Source organism: Mauremys reevesii, linkage group 6 (assembly GCF_016161935.1).
Source record: "Mauremys reevesii isolate NIE-2019 linkage group 6, ASM1616193v1, whole genome shotgun sequence".
Lineage (NCBI taxonomy): Eukaryota > Metazoa > Chordata > Testudines > Geoemydidae > Mauremys > Mauremys reevesii.
Genome location: NC_052628.1, coordinates 121,123,235 through 121,139,341, shown reverse-complemented (window position 1 = coordinate 121,139,341; position 16,107 = coordinate 121,123,235). Strand labels below are relative to the sequence as shown.

The following is a 16,107-nucleotide window of genomic DNA, read 5'->3' as shown; positions in this document are numbered from 1 at the left end:
TTGTGACCTCTTATTCACAAGGTATAACTTGTGAATGAGTATATTTAGGTGTGTTTATAAACCTCAGAAAAATAGGCTACATAGCAGAAACAATGAAATAAGTGTTACTAAAGCAGAGTGAATTATGCAGTTATATTTTCTGTAAATGATACCTAGTAAGTAACAAATCAATGACTAGATTTTTTTTTAATTGGATAGTCTGGAAAAGCAAACACCTGCAAATAACCACAAGGAGAAATATAACTTGTTCAATCCACAATACAAGGGCTAAGACAGGATAGTCTTCTCCAGAAGTAGACATTTATATAATGCATTTTAAATAGATGCAAATGGCAGCTACAATTCACTGTGTGAAAAGATGAAACCAAGAGACAAAAACTAGAAAATTATACATATGAAAGAAATGAATGTAATCTTTTGATACTCTTACGAATAGGGAAAAACACTAAAATATTAATTTAGGATGTCGCTTCTGTAAAGTGGACAAAAAAAATCTTCAGTAAGTTCAGAACAATGAATATATGCAAGACAGTATGGATAACAGCAATTCACTCCCTGAATGCTCCAAAATCTTCCTGGCTTAAAAAGCATCCCAATTTTCTCCAAAGGTGGTGGCATTTATTCACTGGTCCATGCCTAATTTTACATGGAATGCAAAACGGTATTTAAATAGGGTGGTGCATTAAATTTCAACTATTTCCTATGGAGCTCTCAATCTACAGACCTATCTTTCCTCTATTTTAATTTTAAAGTAAGTTAGCAAAGGCTTCCTTCTTAAACCCCAGAGACTACCTATACAGTGACACAAATGCACAAATTTATGACAGTAACATAAATGCTCCTCTGAAGTAATGTGCAACATTAAGTGAAATCGTTTCCTGGAAGATATTATAGGGATCTATATTTTATTTGCCATCTTAAACATATCTGGGTCTTTATGACCTTATTTTTAAAATGTATTTCCTTTTTATATTTCTTGGTGCAAATGGACTGCATAAATAAGCAATGTGCTATGAGGCTTCAGACTAGCCGATAAACCCTTTCAATTTTCATGCCAGCTTCTTCTTTTGTAATTCAAATCTGGCTGGAAACTGGCAGCTCTGAAAACTGAAACAAGCACTGCCACAAATACCTTGTAATGCTATCGACCTTGTCTGCCCATGCAGTGAGAAAGGGGGATGCATATGTGTCTGCAGTCATCCAGATAACACAACTCATTTTGGGGGAGGGGGGGGGATAACAGAAGCCAACCCCGGACTGTGCACCAAAAGCAGTCATTACCAGGCAAGCTGGAGAATAAGTCTCTTCAAAATACACAGCGCATTTAAAAACCATATACAGGGCTCAGCCACTGCTTTCATTACCAATTTTAATTTAGCTCCTTCAGTTTGCCAGCCAGATAAACTCTTTAGTGCTGTTTTTTAATCTATTTGCCACATTTTCTGTTTAAGATTATAGTAATATGGGGCAGGAGAAGGAATCACTCTTAGAGGAAATAAAGAAATAGATCCGCTTATCAGCACCCATCAGAAAGTTCATTAATCAGCCAGGCTTTGTGCCCCCTAAATTGAAAGGTTAAATAATCCTCTCAGGAATATTTCTAGGCACCTCCGCCAATTGTCCGGAGAGAAGCTGCCATTCACAGCACTCTGGATCGGTGACAGGGTATTTTACTACTGTTTGGACCTCAAACAATGACGGACAAATGGCCTGGCTTACAAAGAAACCTTTTAGTACAAGGATGGAAAAGGACCACAAGCTTTGATGTGGGGTGGGGGTGGAGGGAGGAAAGAGGGAGTTGAAGGAGGGGGAGGAGACATATATGGCTCCCTATATATTTTATTTGAATGTTTATTAGTGTAGCTATCAATGCATTTACATACGCATGCACACACACACTATATAGACACTACATACTATACACTCACACTATTAAGAATATGCATGTTTACACAAGCATTTATACATTAATCTGAACACAAACATTTCCAGAGCCTGTAAAATTAGGAGCTGAGCAAAACTGAAGCTTGGTTATATTTATTAGCTAATACACTGGGGAGCTAAACAAACCCCAAGGTTTTAATTTTTACTGTCATTCTAAATGATTTACAGCTTCCTCCCCCCCCCTCCCCCCCGTGCCCAAACTATATCTGGTCTACTGGAACACCCTTAACCACAAGTAAAGCTTTTTTCAGAAAAGGAATTATTTCTTTAAAATATGGCAGAATATGAAAACCAAGCGTATTACAGTAGTACTTGAATACAACTGATTCTGAGAGAATGTCTTTCAGTCCCTTCTAGCTGTGCTTTTGGAGTGTTATCTTGACATCAGAAACTCAGGAGGAACGAATTATAACTAAAGATTCCTATGTTAATGACATATCAGCTAGCTGTCAATCTGTATTGCCTTTGCTTGTATTGATGAGTGAAGGCATACAGTGCATTTAAAATAATCAGACTATTAAAAAGACAAGGTCATTTCCTTATAACTTTGGCACTGGCACATGACCAATATGATTACTAACTATCCAAGTTAATGTTCATTTGGCAGGAAGCAGCGTCTACAATTTGATAGCTACATACCTTAGGCATCCCCCTTTAAAGATACCACATATATCCCAGACAGAAACTTTGTACTTATTTTCATTTGCCTATGCAATGAGCCCCTGGTAACTATAAATTGCCTTTAAGGAAATATTTGATACATGTAGCGAAGATAATCCCTGATCAAACAAATTCAAACCAATCTGTAAATGAACTTCTTTGAAACTTCATATGGTGTTTAAATGTCTTTCCCATATACCCATTTCTATTGGTACCTGTCGCTAGATTTTACTTTGTAACATGATTTGGGGCACTTTGACTAGCTAGTCTAAAGTTTCTTAAAACAAAGCAGAAAATATTTTAATTTCCTCTGACATCAATTAAATCAATACCCCACTGACAGTAATCATGTCCCCAAATCATCCTTCTGAAAACTTCTATGCCCTCTGCCCCCCTCTCAAACACCCCTGTACCACCATCAAAAAAGCCGCATCAGTGGGATCTCGTTTAACCAGGTTCTCTGGGCTGCCCATCAAGAAGTCAAACCAAAACCGTATACCACTGTCAAATCCAGTATATCTAAATAAATACAATAATTTAAATTCAATCTCTTTACAGACAGAAAATAATATAAACCCTAACATTTTAGAGCCATTATGGCAACCTGCTGTTTCTGAGAAATCCTATGCTTTATCGCTGGTTATTTAAAATGCCAGGGCAACAATTTACTAATAGAATTAACAGCACCGTCAAGAACAAAAACAAAGAAAGACGCCATGTGCAGTCAGCATTGTCAGCTAAATAACTACAGTATGAGAACTTATCATAGGTACAGTTATATAACAAAACAATTAGAATCTACTGCAGATGCACAGATGAGGCACTAATGGAGAATATCCCATTCAAGTAGATATACACCAAACTGCGAAATCAAACGAGTAATTAAAAAGACGTTTGTCGAGTCCTGGTGGTGGTGGAAACAAACAGCCAATGGCAGTAATGTCATGGGCTGTTTAAACCTGAAGCACTGCCGAAGCAAATGAAAATATATTGTATATCTATGCACATTTGAGAGTTATAGTCATGGCTTTTTGGAATAAATTTACTATACATTACAAACAAAATTAACATACTAAAATAAGTTAAAAGTTGAAGGTCTAACTTCAATCCACAGAAGCCAAAAAATTCAGAGCCAAGAGACTTCTTACTTTGTCATACATATTTATTTTAACACGTGATCAATCAGATCACCCACTGTTCTGAGACTTCGCTAATACTGAAATAAAATGGTGCCTAGTCAGCCTGGAACTAAGCTCTTTAACTCTTAATATATGGGGTTATATTTTAATCACTTTTATGGGTTTTTTTTAATTAAAACAAAACCACGGTAAATCTGTCAGAGATAGTAACTTCTTCATTGACATGACAGGCCATACCTAGATGTGTTGCTGTTATTATTGACATGACAGATCGCTCGGAAATAAGTCAATGAATATTTTTAGGGAATCAATCTGTAGATGATTAACATGATCAAGCATAACTTAAAAAGTTATGATCTAATGTGTTTGAGTTCACTGACAAGATAAACTCTCAGCTCCTAAACAGCAATTATGGTCTATACATGTCTACTAAAAGAGTTTTATATACACACATTAATTGGTGTAACACACCATATTCTCTCCTCCCAGGTAAGTGAATACTCATAGACTTTTTAACATGCAGATTATTTATATGATATAGTGCAGTAGTTTTAAATGATACTAAAGCATACCAGTTACAGACCATTACTCACTGGACAACTGACAAGCAAAGGAGCCATTATTATTATGACTCAAAATTCTTATGAATCAGAACAGGATGTCCATGTCCGAGTTAGTAGTTTACATTTTTAAACTGTTGTTTAAATTTTGCAATATTCAAAGGCATTTATCCACTTAAAAGAGCAAAATGCAGCAAAATGCAAATATTTTAAATTAAAAATATTTATACCTAGATTTTATACAAAGATGTTAAACCACAACATAATTTTTTGTTTTTTCATACAGCAACCTTAGACACAACCTCACATACTTTAACAAAATGCAGTAAACTTTGTTTCTGCACTCACAGCTTGTATGTCAAGATTCAATGAACAGCAACAATTTAAGTAAAAAGCATGAAATATTTACTGTAGGTGAACTGCACAGAATTATTACATACTCTCTCAGACTAAAGGCTGTAAACATAAAATGCAGCAAATCTGACACTAATCTTCCAGCTATTTATTTTACTGTTCAAATCGTTAATACTTGTCAGCATAGAAATTAGCGAAATGAATGCTTATAGGTATCTTTTTTATTTAAAAAAAAACAAAACAAGTCAAAGTAGTCGCCAGCACCGTAAACATTACAGAAATGATAGCACATGTTAATCCTTTTAGTTAAATGAAGCTGGTGGTGGTTATATGAGGGAGAAGGCCTTTTGATAGATCTAAACATTAATCATTATTTTTTTCTACTTAAGTAACTATTTATCCAATCATTCCAGTGCATCACAAAAATAATGTGTGATGAAGAGAGATTAATACAGGGCAGTTTAGACATTAAGAACACAGAGATTCCTACTCCAGTTCTTAGTAAATATTTGGGGTAATTGTCATCCTTTCCCAGTTGTATGAATGCCCTGCCATTGGGATCACTGACAGCTACGTGTGTTGTACAACAGCCTTCAGAATAAAAAGGTGTTATTGTTAATTGAAATAAAAATACATTAATTTCACCGCCCGTAAAGCCAGGGTCCTAGTCTCCCACCCCGCAGAAAGTACAGAGTTCCTTAAATATCCTTAAATATCCTTAAATATCTTTATTATGCATTCAGAAGACACATGGAAGTCACAGATGTACTGAAGGATGGATCTTAACAAATGGAAATAGTTAAAGGGGCTACTGTACATAGGTGCGCAGAAGTTAGAAATGAAAACAGTCTGATGAGATCAGTCCATCCATCTCTTCCCCGTGTAGGACTGTTTCCAACAGCACATCAAACCACAACTTATAATCAAGGCTTAAGCTGCACCACATCACTCCCCTGCCCTAATACGTACCATCACCTAGTTTCAGCATAAAATATTATAGAAAATATTCAGAAAATAACTATTATGGTTAAATGGTTCAAATAAATGACAGTTCATTGTTGTGCCACTTGCAGGTTCATATTCCAACAAGGTTAACTTTCACAGGCTCTAACAACAGCATAGAATTCTCAGAGTGCTTTAGTGGTGGACATAGCATACGGCTAAGGGCCAGATTCTCAGCTGCTGTAAACTGACAGTGCTCCACCGAACAGCTAGGACAATTTACATGAGCTGAAGATCCAGCCCTAGGTATAGAAAGACATTAAGAACAGCATCAGTAGCAAAGCCTCAAACAAACATAGTAACATGGGCACCACTTAAAAATATCTGCAATTGGAATTTTCTACTCTGTCTTTACTAGTAAAAACCAAAACCTGATTATTGCGTACTTCAATTATTTCCCCTTATAAGTGGTTAGCTGCATCTAGTTCTAAAATTGTATTTTCCTGAGCAGGTAAGTATGCATAGAGTACATGTTTGTAGACATTCAAAAGTTTAACATGATCTTTTTTATTACTTATGAAGATCGTTCATTTTGCCTATACTACTTTAAAGGCAGTTTAAAGTAAAAACTGGAAAACACTCCATCATTTTAACAATCAATCTCACCCATACCTGTATTTTGGACTCGTTATACAGTTAAAGTTACTATGTGTAAAATGATCTAACTGCTAATTTATATCTCAAAGCTATCACGGTCGCCTTTTGTATACTTTGGCTATTTGGAAATAGGACCAGCCCTAAGAGTTCCCTCTGGTGACAGCAGTAAACGTACTCTGAATTAACCTTGCAAAGAAGTCACAAGTAAGGAAGAAATAGCCATTAATAGGAAAACAATACTATATACTGCAAAACAAAAACTAAATGAAAGAAGTTTCTATTTTAACTAATAAATCTGTCAAACCAAACCACTCCTGGTTGATTTTTTTTTTAAATAATGGAACACTTTTAAAGCATAATACCTTCATGGAAACATCTGCAAAGGCCACACACATGTAAAAGCAGGAGGGATGAAATTTTCATAAACATTTGATAATTAAAAAAAATAACTCTACCAGTTATTATTAAAGGGTTGGAACATCATTCTCCTAAACTAAGCATGTTGCAGCATAAATTTTCAAGCCATGTGAGAACTTGATGCAACCCAAACATCATAAACCACTTTTTCCTAAGTGTAGATGCTCTGTTTTTTCCATTGCACAGAACATCACAAAGTCATCCTTATTTCAAATTCAAATGCCTTGCAATTTTGGGTTATCGTCACTATAAAACATCCAGTAAAATGGCTATGTGAGTTTTGACATATAACTTGTGATGGGATGCTGTGTGTCTCCAACGTATGTGAAAAATATACAGCCTATGTCCAACAAAAGTAATATTTTTACAGTATTTTCTTAAAAAAGACAACAACAGTGATCAGTTGGTGAAATGTAATATAATTTACATAATCTTTACAAAGTTACTGCTCTAGAAATCTTAGGTCAAGTAACGAGAGGGGTTAATACTGTAGTCATGTTCCAAGAGCCTCAACTAATCCCATCCATGAGTCAGAGAGCAGCAAGACTGGAGAGTAGCAAGACTTAATCTCTCCACCGAAATACTTTTTTCCATCCTTCATCTGCACAAAACCTACAAAGCCTTCTCTAGTTTCCAAATTTTCCAACTCTCCAGCTTAGATATTTTTTCACAAACGCTCTATTTTAAAAATGCTTTCTGAAAGTCACATTTTTAAGGATTTAAATTGATTTGAGGCTAGACTGCTCACATTTTTATTTCAGAAAAAAGGTGGCAGGCCATGTAGAATTGTAATAATGGCACACAAAGAAATCAGAGCGCAAAATTTAAACACAAAAGATGTATTGTCCCTTCATGTCTTTTACGCACACAGGCCAAAACAGCGAATTTCTGGTTCACCTTTTTTTATGTAAGTGGATTAAAAGTAAGATTAACAAACTGTCAAAAAATGTGTTAAACGGTAGCCTCCGCTGGTTAAAAATTCTGATGTCTGTAAAACTCTGTTGGTGGCCATCTTGGACTGGGGTTGTAATATAAATGAAACTAGCAGAGACAGGAGATGGGGGAGGGGACCGTTACTGGCTGAACACTGGAAGAGGAAGGGAGGGATTATCAAGTATGAGCTATCCTTATGGAAAGAACCCTCCTAAAAACAGCAGGAATTTTTTTTTAAAGTATATCTACACATCTGGAAAATACATTAGAAAACAAGAAACAACCTATATTTTGTCCATCTGCTGGGATTTACCTTTCCTTAGTCTTTCTACGTGTATTTCCTGAAGAAGGCCATATTGATATATGAAAGATTAATTTATATTTCTTTATTGTACGTAGATTTTATTCTTGGATTGTGGTTGCTATATGCTTCAGTGTATGAATGCATTAGATTACAATATGCTATGATAAAGTATAATGTACACAGTTAGAAAAAAATGAAATTATACAACACGAACGCAAAATTTATTTTATGCCAAAACATTACAGTGGCTGCCCGTGTCTTTCCTGGTGCTTAATGTCTTGTGCCTCATATCAGGTGAATATACAGTACATTTTGTTCCATTTTCAGCCTGAATCATGCAAAGGAACGAACACACACAGATAGAAATATACGCTTGTGTACCTTAAACAAAACATTGTGGGTTGTTTTTTAAAAATAAGCTTTGTCCTACATTCTTCATAGTTATCCTTTATTTGACTGAAAGGTAAATGCTCATTAAAAAATACACGCGCGCGCACACACACACTATACCCCCCCCCCGAGCCAAATCCCACTCATTTTACTTACTTTAGTAGACCCCCTAAGCCAAGGGTTCTCAAGCAAGGGTACGCAGAGGTCTTCCAGGGGATACATCAACTCATCCAGATATTTGCCTAGTTTTACCACAGGCTACGTATAAAGCACTAGCGAAGTCAGTACAAACTAAAATTTCATACAGACAGTGATGTGTTTATGCTGCTCTATATATTATACACTGAAATGTAAGTACAATATTTATTTACAGTTGATTTATTTTATAAATATATGGTAAAAATGAGTAAGTCGGCAATTTTTCAATAATAGCATACTGTGGCACTTTTGTATATCTATGTCTGATTTCGTAAGCAAGTAATTTTTAAGTGAGGTGAAACTTGGGGTTCGCAAGACAAATCAGACTCCTGACAGGGGTACAGTAGTCTGGAAAGGTTGAGAGCCACGGCACTACGCTATTCATAGATTTACAGATTCCAAGGCCAAAAGGGACCATTGTGATCATCTAAGCTGACCTATATATAAGATCAGAGAACTTCTCCAAAATAATTTCTGGAGAAGTTTTTTTTTTTAAAAATCCAATCTTGATTTTAAAATGGTCAGTGATGGAGACCCACCACAACTCTTGGTAAATTGTTCCAATGGTTAATTACTCTCAACATTAAAAACGTTTGCATTATTTCCAGTCTGAATTTGTCTAGCTTCTACTGCCAGCCACTGGATTGACTGCCTTTCTCTGCCACAGTGAAAGTAAACTGGATTCAGCCCAAAGCCACACGCATTGTTACATATAAAGTGTGATGGCATTTTTTTTTCAGAAATACGCCACAGCAGTAGTAGTCTTCTGAGGAGGGTAATATTGCTGTATAACAACAGGGCTATCTGCTATTATGATTGGTTTAAGGTAGTGCTCACTATGTTCAAGGAATTTTCCAGACTCTCCAGAAGGCCTGGTCTCGGTCCCAAGCACTTCACAATCTAAGGATACAGTCAAGATTGAGTACAAATCAGTTTGGGGTATTTGTAGGTGTGTGGGTCTCCAAGAAGTGCAAAGTTACCTAAAAGGGGAACTGCCACAGGGAAAAAAGAAAGGTGATCAGATTAAATATACAGAGCATTTTTAGGTTTAGCAAACGGCAAAGCTGAACAAAATTATCCAAAAATGTAAGTTAGAAGATAAATCCTGTTTGTTCCACTGACTTCAGTATGGACTATTTTTGCAACTGAAGTGGGAAGGATTTTTTCCTAGGCCTGGATCTGTCTAGAGCAAAATATTCTACAAACACATATACAATTCTAGTTTGGGTTGTGAGTAGTTTATAAACAGAAATGAAAAATAACAGAAAGATAGAATTTAGAAAGAGGCTATTCTTAAAGTGAATTGCTATGACTGAAAGTGTTCTTTACTATATATATGATATGATATGAAAGAGATTATAGTGCTGGTATGGTCTTTGGATCAGAGACTGCATCTTTCTGAGTATTTGCAGCTCATCTTGTACAACCAGGCCACCAATACCAATTGGTGCCGTTGGCTACTACCATAATAAAATCATAAACGACAATACTATTTCTTCAGCCAGAGTTATAGGTAGGTTTCCTAAGGCTCAGGGACAATGCACTGTAGGACTCAACTTGTTTCAGGGGCCCTTAAAAATTATTTTCTTGTAGGACTGTGATTCTTCATATTCTAACATTATTTATATCTGGCCAAAATATTTTAAAATTATTTTTACTGGATTTTGAAAATCAACTTCTTGTATTATTACCCTACTGCTATGAGTTCATAACAACAAGTTTGCTAAATGGAGAACTGTGTATCTGCCTATCATTTATTGCATGTAGGAAACAATGAGAGGAAAAAACCCATAAAATATGTTGACAACTTTATTTTATTTTTTCTGAAAAAAAGGAGAAACATATAGAATAGGCACAATGAAAATTATTTAATCATGTTTTAAATCATCATCAAAACTGGTCATTAAATAGTAATTCTAGTTAAAATTTCAAGAACCTAACCCTCTCCAGTTATAAACCTTTGATTATCACAGAGCCTTTAAATTTAAGCATCATTAATATGATTTAATTGTCTGTTTTTTTCTGACAAGGAACAAACTAAAATATTCTGCTCATAATTCTTTTTTGCCATTTCAACTGCCTCTTAACATTTTTGAAATTCTAACAAAAAGAAGCTGCCAGCAAGACATTTCTGACAATATTACAACTTTTTTTTAGTATTTCAAAATTTCCAACCGTAATAGTTTAAACTAAAACCTAATACCAACCATAACAGTAGCAATGGAATTGTTATGTACTCATTGTTCCTCCTGAAGCTACATTGAAGTGCAAGAGCTACTATGAGTCAATAGATGGCAGTCCACCTCTTAGAAAAGAGACATATAATGAATAAAATCATCAAAAGCGTCACAAAGAGACAAGAATTGGGTTCTGTTGTTTTTAACAAGCTTTCAGAGTGATTAATTAAGAACATTTTAAGAATGTATGTGAATTTAAACACAATTTTTATACGGACCTTTGGCAAAGCGGTATGATAGAAGTGGTTTTAAAAGTTCATAAACATGACACATATTTGTATAAAATATAATCGTTGCTCTGCTTGGGTTGATGTCTATATATGTTATGCACATTATCAGTTTACAATTTTCCCAAATTCAGTTTGAACCCTGTTGTTAATTTGCTATATATATTGCTAAGGTGTGAGAAAACCTGAATCTAACATTAGTACATATACCTGCAACGATGTACATATTCTCCAAAAATAATAAATGCAAGTATTTTTCTTCTCTTCCATTATTTATTTAGAAATCTGTATTTATAGCAAACTATGATGGAATTGTAAATTGATGACTGCAGTTAAACAGTAGAATGCCTATATGAGAGCAAACAACTTCTACCTTTTAGTCATACTTATGTAAAAGAAGTAGACAAGAAGTCTATTCTAACACGACAATTTCAGCATCATCTGTGGATATTATTTGCTTCTGTTGCAGTTTAGATCTAGAGAGAATTCTTAAGTGAAAAAACAAAAGTTGACCCTGACATGTTTAAGTAGTTTAAATAATATAGATTCTCTTGAACTACAGCCTCTATTTTAAACATCTACGATGTCTGTTGTCAACTGAAGTTTTAAAAGAAGTATAATCTGATTATGCTTCAATTAATGTAGCTGTCAAAATTGATCTTCACATGAAAGATGCTATGTAAATACAAAATATCATGATAACTTAAAAACCTGGATAATTTATAGTACTAAATAACAAAGGCATTTATAAGAAACAAGGTAGGGACTACATATTTAGTAATGAAATCGGAAATATTTATATGTATGTATATTTGATCACATTTCAAAATATTCTCTCACAAGCACAGATTTTCCAAATTAATTAATTTTTCCAATATGACATTTCCATGCATAGCTCCAAAAATTTTGAAGTAGATCTTCTGTTGGTGGATATTGTTAATTTCACACCATTGAAAGTATAGAGTCAAAATATTTTCCCTGAAAATTAGTTGGCTACAATGCTTCATGGTGAAACAGCTCAGATTGCTTGTCAATGATTGCCAGGAAGAATCTGTTTTTAGCCTTTTAAAAAGTAAGAATTTTTGTAGTGTTGATTATAACTCTTCTCTGAGTAATTGTTCAATGTCCAAAACAGGCCCGAACAACAAAATATATTTTGACATATTAGCTGAAACCTAATTCATCATCACATTATCTATGTGATTCTTAGATTTCAAGTTCCATAAGGGATCTAACAAACCATTTTAACACTTCCTTTTCTGGTGCATAAAGAATTACAAAGGATCAAATCTTTTCTTTTGAGTATCTTTAAATAAATAAAGCAAACAACAATATAAATGAATGCAACTAAACCTATTCTTATTACATCTTCTTTAATCTGGTAATTTAAGAGCAAAGAAAATATGCATATAGAAATGGAGATTTCCAAAGTGAATGTTTAAAAAAAAAAACCCTAAGCACAGGAAAGATTTTCAACAGAGTGTATCCTTTACTATTAAATTTAGCTGCTAAAACAGAAAAGATAAAGTTCCAACATGTTGAAAAGGCACAAGGAACAGATTTTAAAGGACATCCAGTATTCCCTTATTTGAAAGAAAAACCTCAAAACCACAGCACAACAAAAAGTACTGGACAAACTTTTCTGCTTTCCTTAATCGTACAAGGATTACAGTGGTTATAAAGTTATTCCAGTTGAACACACATTTTCCTTATGTTGAAAAGAAGTCATAGGCAAGGCCTAATTTTTTATACATAAATATATGTGTGTGTGTGTGTGTGTATATATATATATATATATACATACATATATATTTATTTTGTATTTAAGGTTTGTAGTGTAGATCAATTAGACATTATTCTAAACAAGTTAAATCTTGTTTTCAGACTCCACATTAGTTAATGTAGGTGCAGTTTGTTTAAATTAAAAACTGAATGATTTATTTGTAGTGTGCAGTAGTTATTTTTATAACCATAGACCAACTAACCAGGTGCCAAAGAAGAAGTGGCAGTTGATTTCTTCTTTAAGAATCATGTACAAAGATTTTAAAGTTTATTTCTAAAATTCACATTCCATTCTCTAGGTAAGTTCTTTAAATCAAAGTTAAAGAAACTGCCTTGTAATATATGGGGATTTGACAACCAAATCTGGGAAACAATGAGAGAGGAATACTGTTATACCCCAGTATAAAATTAAACTTTCTTTTTGTAATGTATACAGTAAATGCAGTTATGGAGCGGAAAGTGATAGGATGCAGTCATTAAATTATGCTAGTAATACAATCAGAACTTCTAAGAATGGATAAAAAGGGACAGCGTATTATTGCATTCTCCAGTTCAAAAACTCTTCAGATGTTTATTATCTTCCTGAAGAAGATGCTTGTCTATATTTTATGGTCAGCAGTTCACAGAAGAGTAAATAGGTTGGGTGTACAAGAAAATAAAAAAGGTGTTTCTACTTACTGTTAGGTGATACTGCCTCCATATTTCTGGGCAAGCCTGGAAAATAAAAATATTGATCAGCTGGGAGCATGAAACAAGGTGCTTTACAGCCTGTTGGTTTTGGCATAACACAGTATCCACCGGTGTCGGTCACAGGAAAATAAGAAGCTTAACTGAAAGGGTCTGCATTTCAGCTTCAAAAACCTGGCTAGACAGTTTAATTGAATTTTACACTGGTTTAACACACTCCCTGCCATTGTCAGAAAGCCAGTAACAGTTTTCTCTGTCCCTTTCTTCTCTTAAGGTTAGAAGTTTTGGAGACTAACATGTTCTTAACTGTCATAACAATTATTACTATAAAACAAACCCAAACACAGCAGACTGAAATTCTGCATGCAGGGTATAGAATGTGTTTTGTAACATTTGAAACCTACATAATGTTTTGGAAATTAATTCAGCAGTTACTTCACTTTAATACAGAAGTGAACTTAAAATTATGTTGCTGTTTTTGTACATGTCTGAATCCTAATCAAAATATAATTGTTACAAGTAATAATCCTCAGTAGCCTAATGTCAGATGAGATGTAAACAAGGAGCATAACAGATTGCTTTAATGCTTCTATTTTTACAATGGCTTGCTGTCTTCTGTTTTGATCTTTGCCCATCTTATTCACAAACTTCAAAGCAAAGTCCATGGTAAAAACTATATATAAAGTAGATTTTCTATAACAGCAATTTAACAGTAGACTTGAAGAAAGCACAGAACGTGGGGGAGAGGAAATATGAAACTTCTTTCTTAAAAAACAAAATAAAAATGTATTGAGAATCAGTGAGACATGGCTGCTAAATATTTTCTTAATATTCCTTAATATTTTTACAAAATTTACAATGGCTTTTCTGATTCTGATTTTATACACATATCAGAGCCAGAAACAAATACCTATTGCTAATGTGACTGTTATACATGTCAAAACCAGGTGTACAGCTGTGTGTGTATATGTGACTAACACACAACTATTATCTGTGCACCATCTTTAATTTTCTTTATAACGCCTCTATTTACTGTGGAAATAATCTCTCGGTCATTTGAACGATTTCCCATTTGGTTTGTAAATCTCAATTTTGAGTGTTTCCATCAGAAATCTTGGTTATTCCGTTTTCCAGGCAGTATCAGTAGTTTTAACTTCCAATGCTCTAGTCCCCTTGTCTTGCAAATTTATATTAGTAACATTTCTTAAGGTTTTTGAACCAATCCTTTCTCCCATGCCTGATATACCTGCTTTCCTTTATTTTTACAATAATTTACATTTAAAAATACAAACAATAAACAAAATGTAATGGAACTTCTAAAAAATAAAAGGTAGTGCCAGTGGCCCTAATCCACACAACCAGACAGCACCACAGAAGGTTTTCTCCAGATGAGCTGAACATTGTATTATTTATTATATATTTTACTAGTCCTGTAATTTTCCAGAGAAAAATGTACACTCTGTGCAGTGCAACCGTTCCACACTTTCTGTCTTATTAAAATATTGCATGTAAATATTTGAATTTTATATTAATATTATTTTTGTAAAGAAACAGTAAGATGCATTACATTTCTGGGCACAGGGAAGCAATAAAACATGTGACAGTTTAAAAACACTCAAGCTATCCTGGAATGCAAACAAAAGGATTTACCACCTCTCCTAAAATGGATACTAGTTTGGCACTTACACAGGATTAGCAAGGGGAGCAGGCAGTTATTTACACATTAGTTCTGGGTAGTTTTCGATTACCACAGTGTTCCCAGAATAATATGGTTGAAAAATCGCAATCAATGAATTGTCATATACTGGCAAAATGCCACTCTGCAATATGACCTTTACTTACACAGCAGCTATTTAATAAAAAAAATTACTTGGTTTTAGAATAATCATTTTGTGACTCTGGATATGAAGACACTATTTACTGTGGAAATTTGTTACTAAGAAATAAGAAACTTAAACCTTCTCCAAGTAGTAGTGCTTAATAAAACATTTAAAAGGCACAACCTCCACTTACTCAGCAACTCTTATCTAATAAGAGCTAGCTATTATTATTGCTCTTATCTATATGTGCATTTTAAGGCTGTAGGGAAAAAAGAGGTAAAAATCTAAAGGAAAACTGAACTGGCATATTTCTATATTCACATGGTAATTCAGTGTAACATTTTTCATAATCAAAATACAACTTCAGGTGGTTTATGCAATAGTCCAAAATGGATGACAAGCCATAGTATTAAAAAAAAATAATACTCAACTTTGAGACTTACTCCCTTGCATCAACTCATAATTACTGTCTGTGCCTCTTCCTTATCACAGAATGACCAAATATATATATCATTAACAATGACTACAGAATATTAGCTTCTCAAATGAAGCAAAGTGGCTTGTTATGGGAGAGAGCATAACCAAATACAACAACAATTGAACCTGTGATTTTTTTTTTATTTATTTGAAAGTATTTAATCATGAATAGCCCTCATTTAAAGAAAGGCCCTTGTGGCATACATGTAGGATGGATGTGTGATGAACTACATTAAAATAAAATTGCATTTATTTCCTGCCCCAGTGGTCTGACCTTACTAGCATTTAGATGTATGAACACAAAAGGTTCCTATACTATTAAAAGCAGCCCCCTACCACCTTACTGCAGCATAAAAGACAAAGTACACATTTAAATCCC

At 34.2% G+C, this 16,107-nt stretch overlaps 1 protein-coding gene across 2 annotated transcripts in view; it reads right to left on the bottom strand.

Annotated features, from left to right (window-relative positions):
* ZCCHC7 (zinc finger CCHC-type containing 7) overlaps positions 1-16,107 on the bottom strand; it is a 162,881-nt gene that overhangs the window by 19,379 nt on the left and 127,395 nt on the right. For both annotated transcript variants that reach the window (XM_039544928.1, XM_039544927.1), the window contains exon 6: positions 13,423-13,458. In XM_039544928.1, the coding sequence (XP_039400862.1) occupies positions 13,423-13,458 (36 nt within the window). The remainder of the gene's footprint in view (positions 1-13,422; positions 13,459-16,107) is intronic.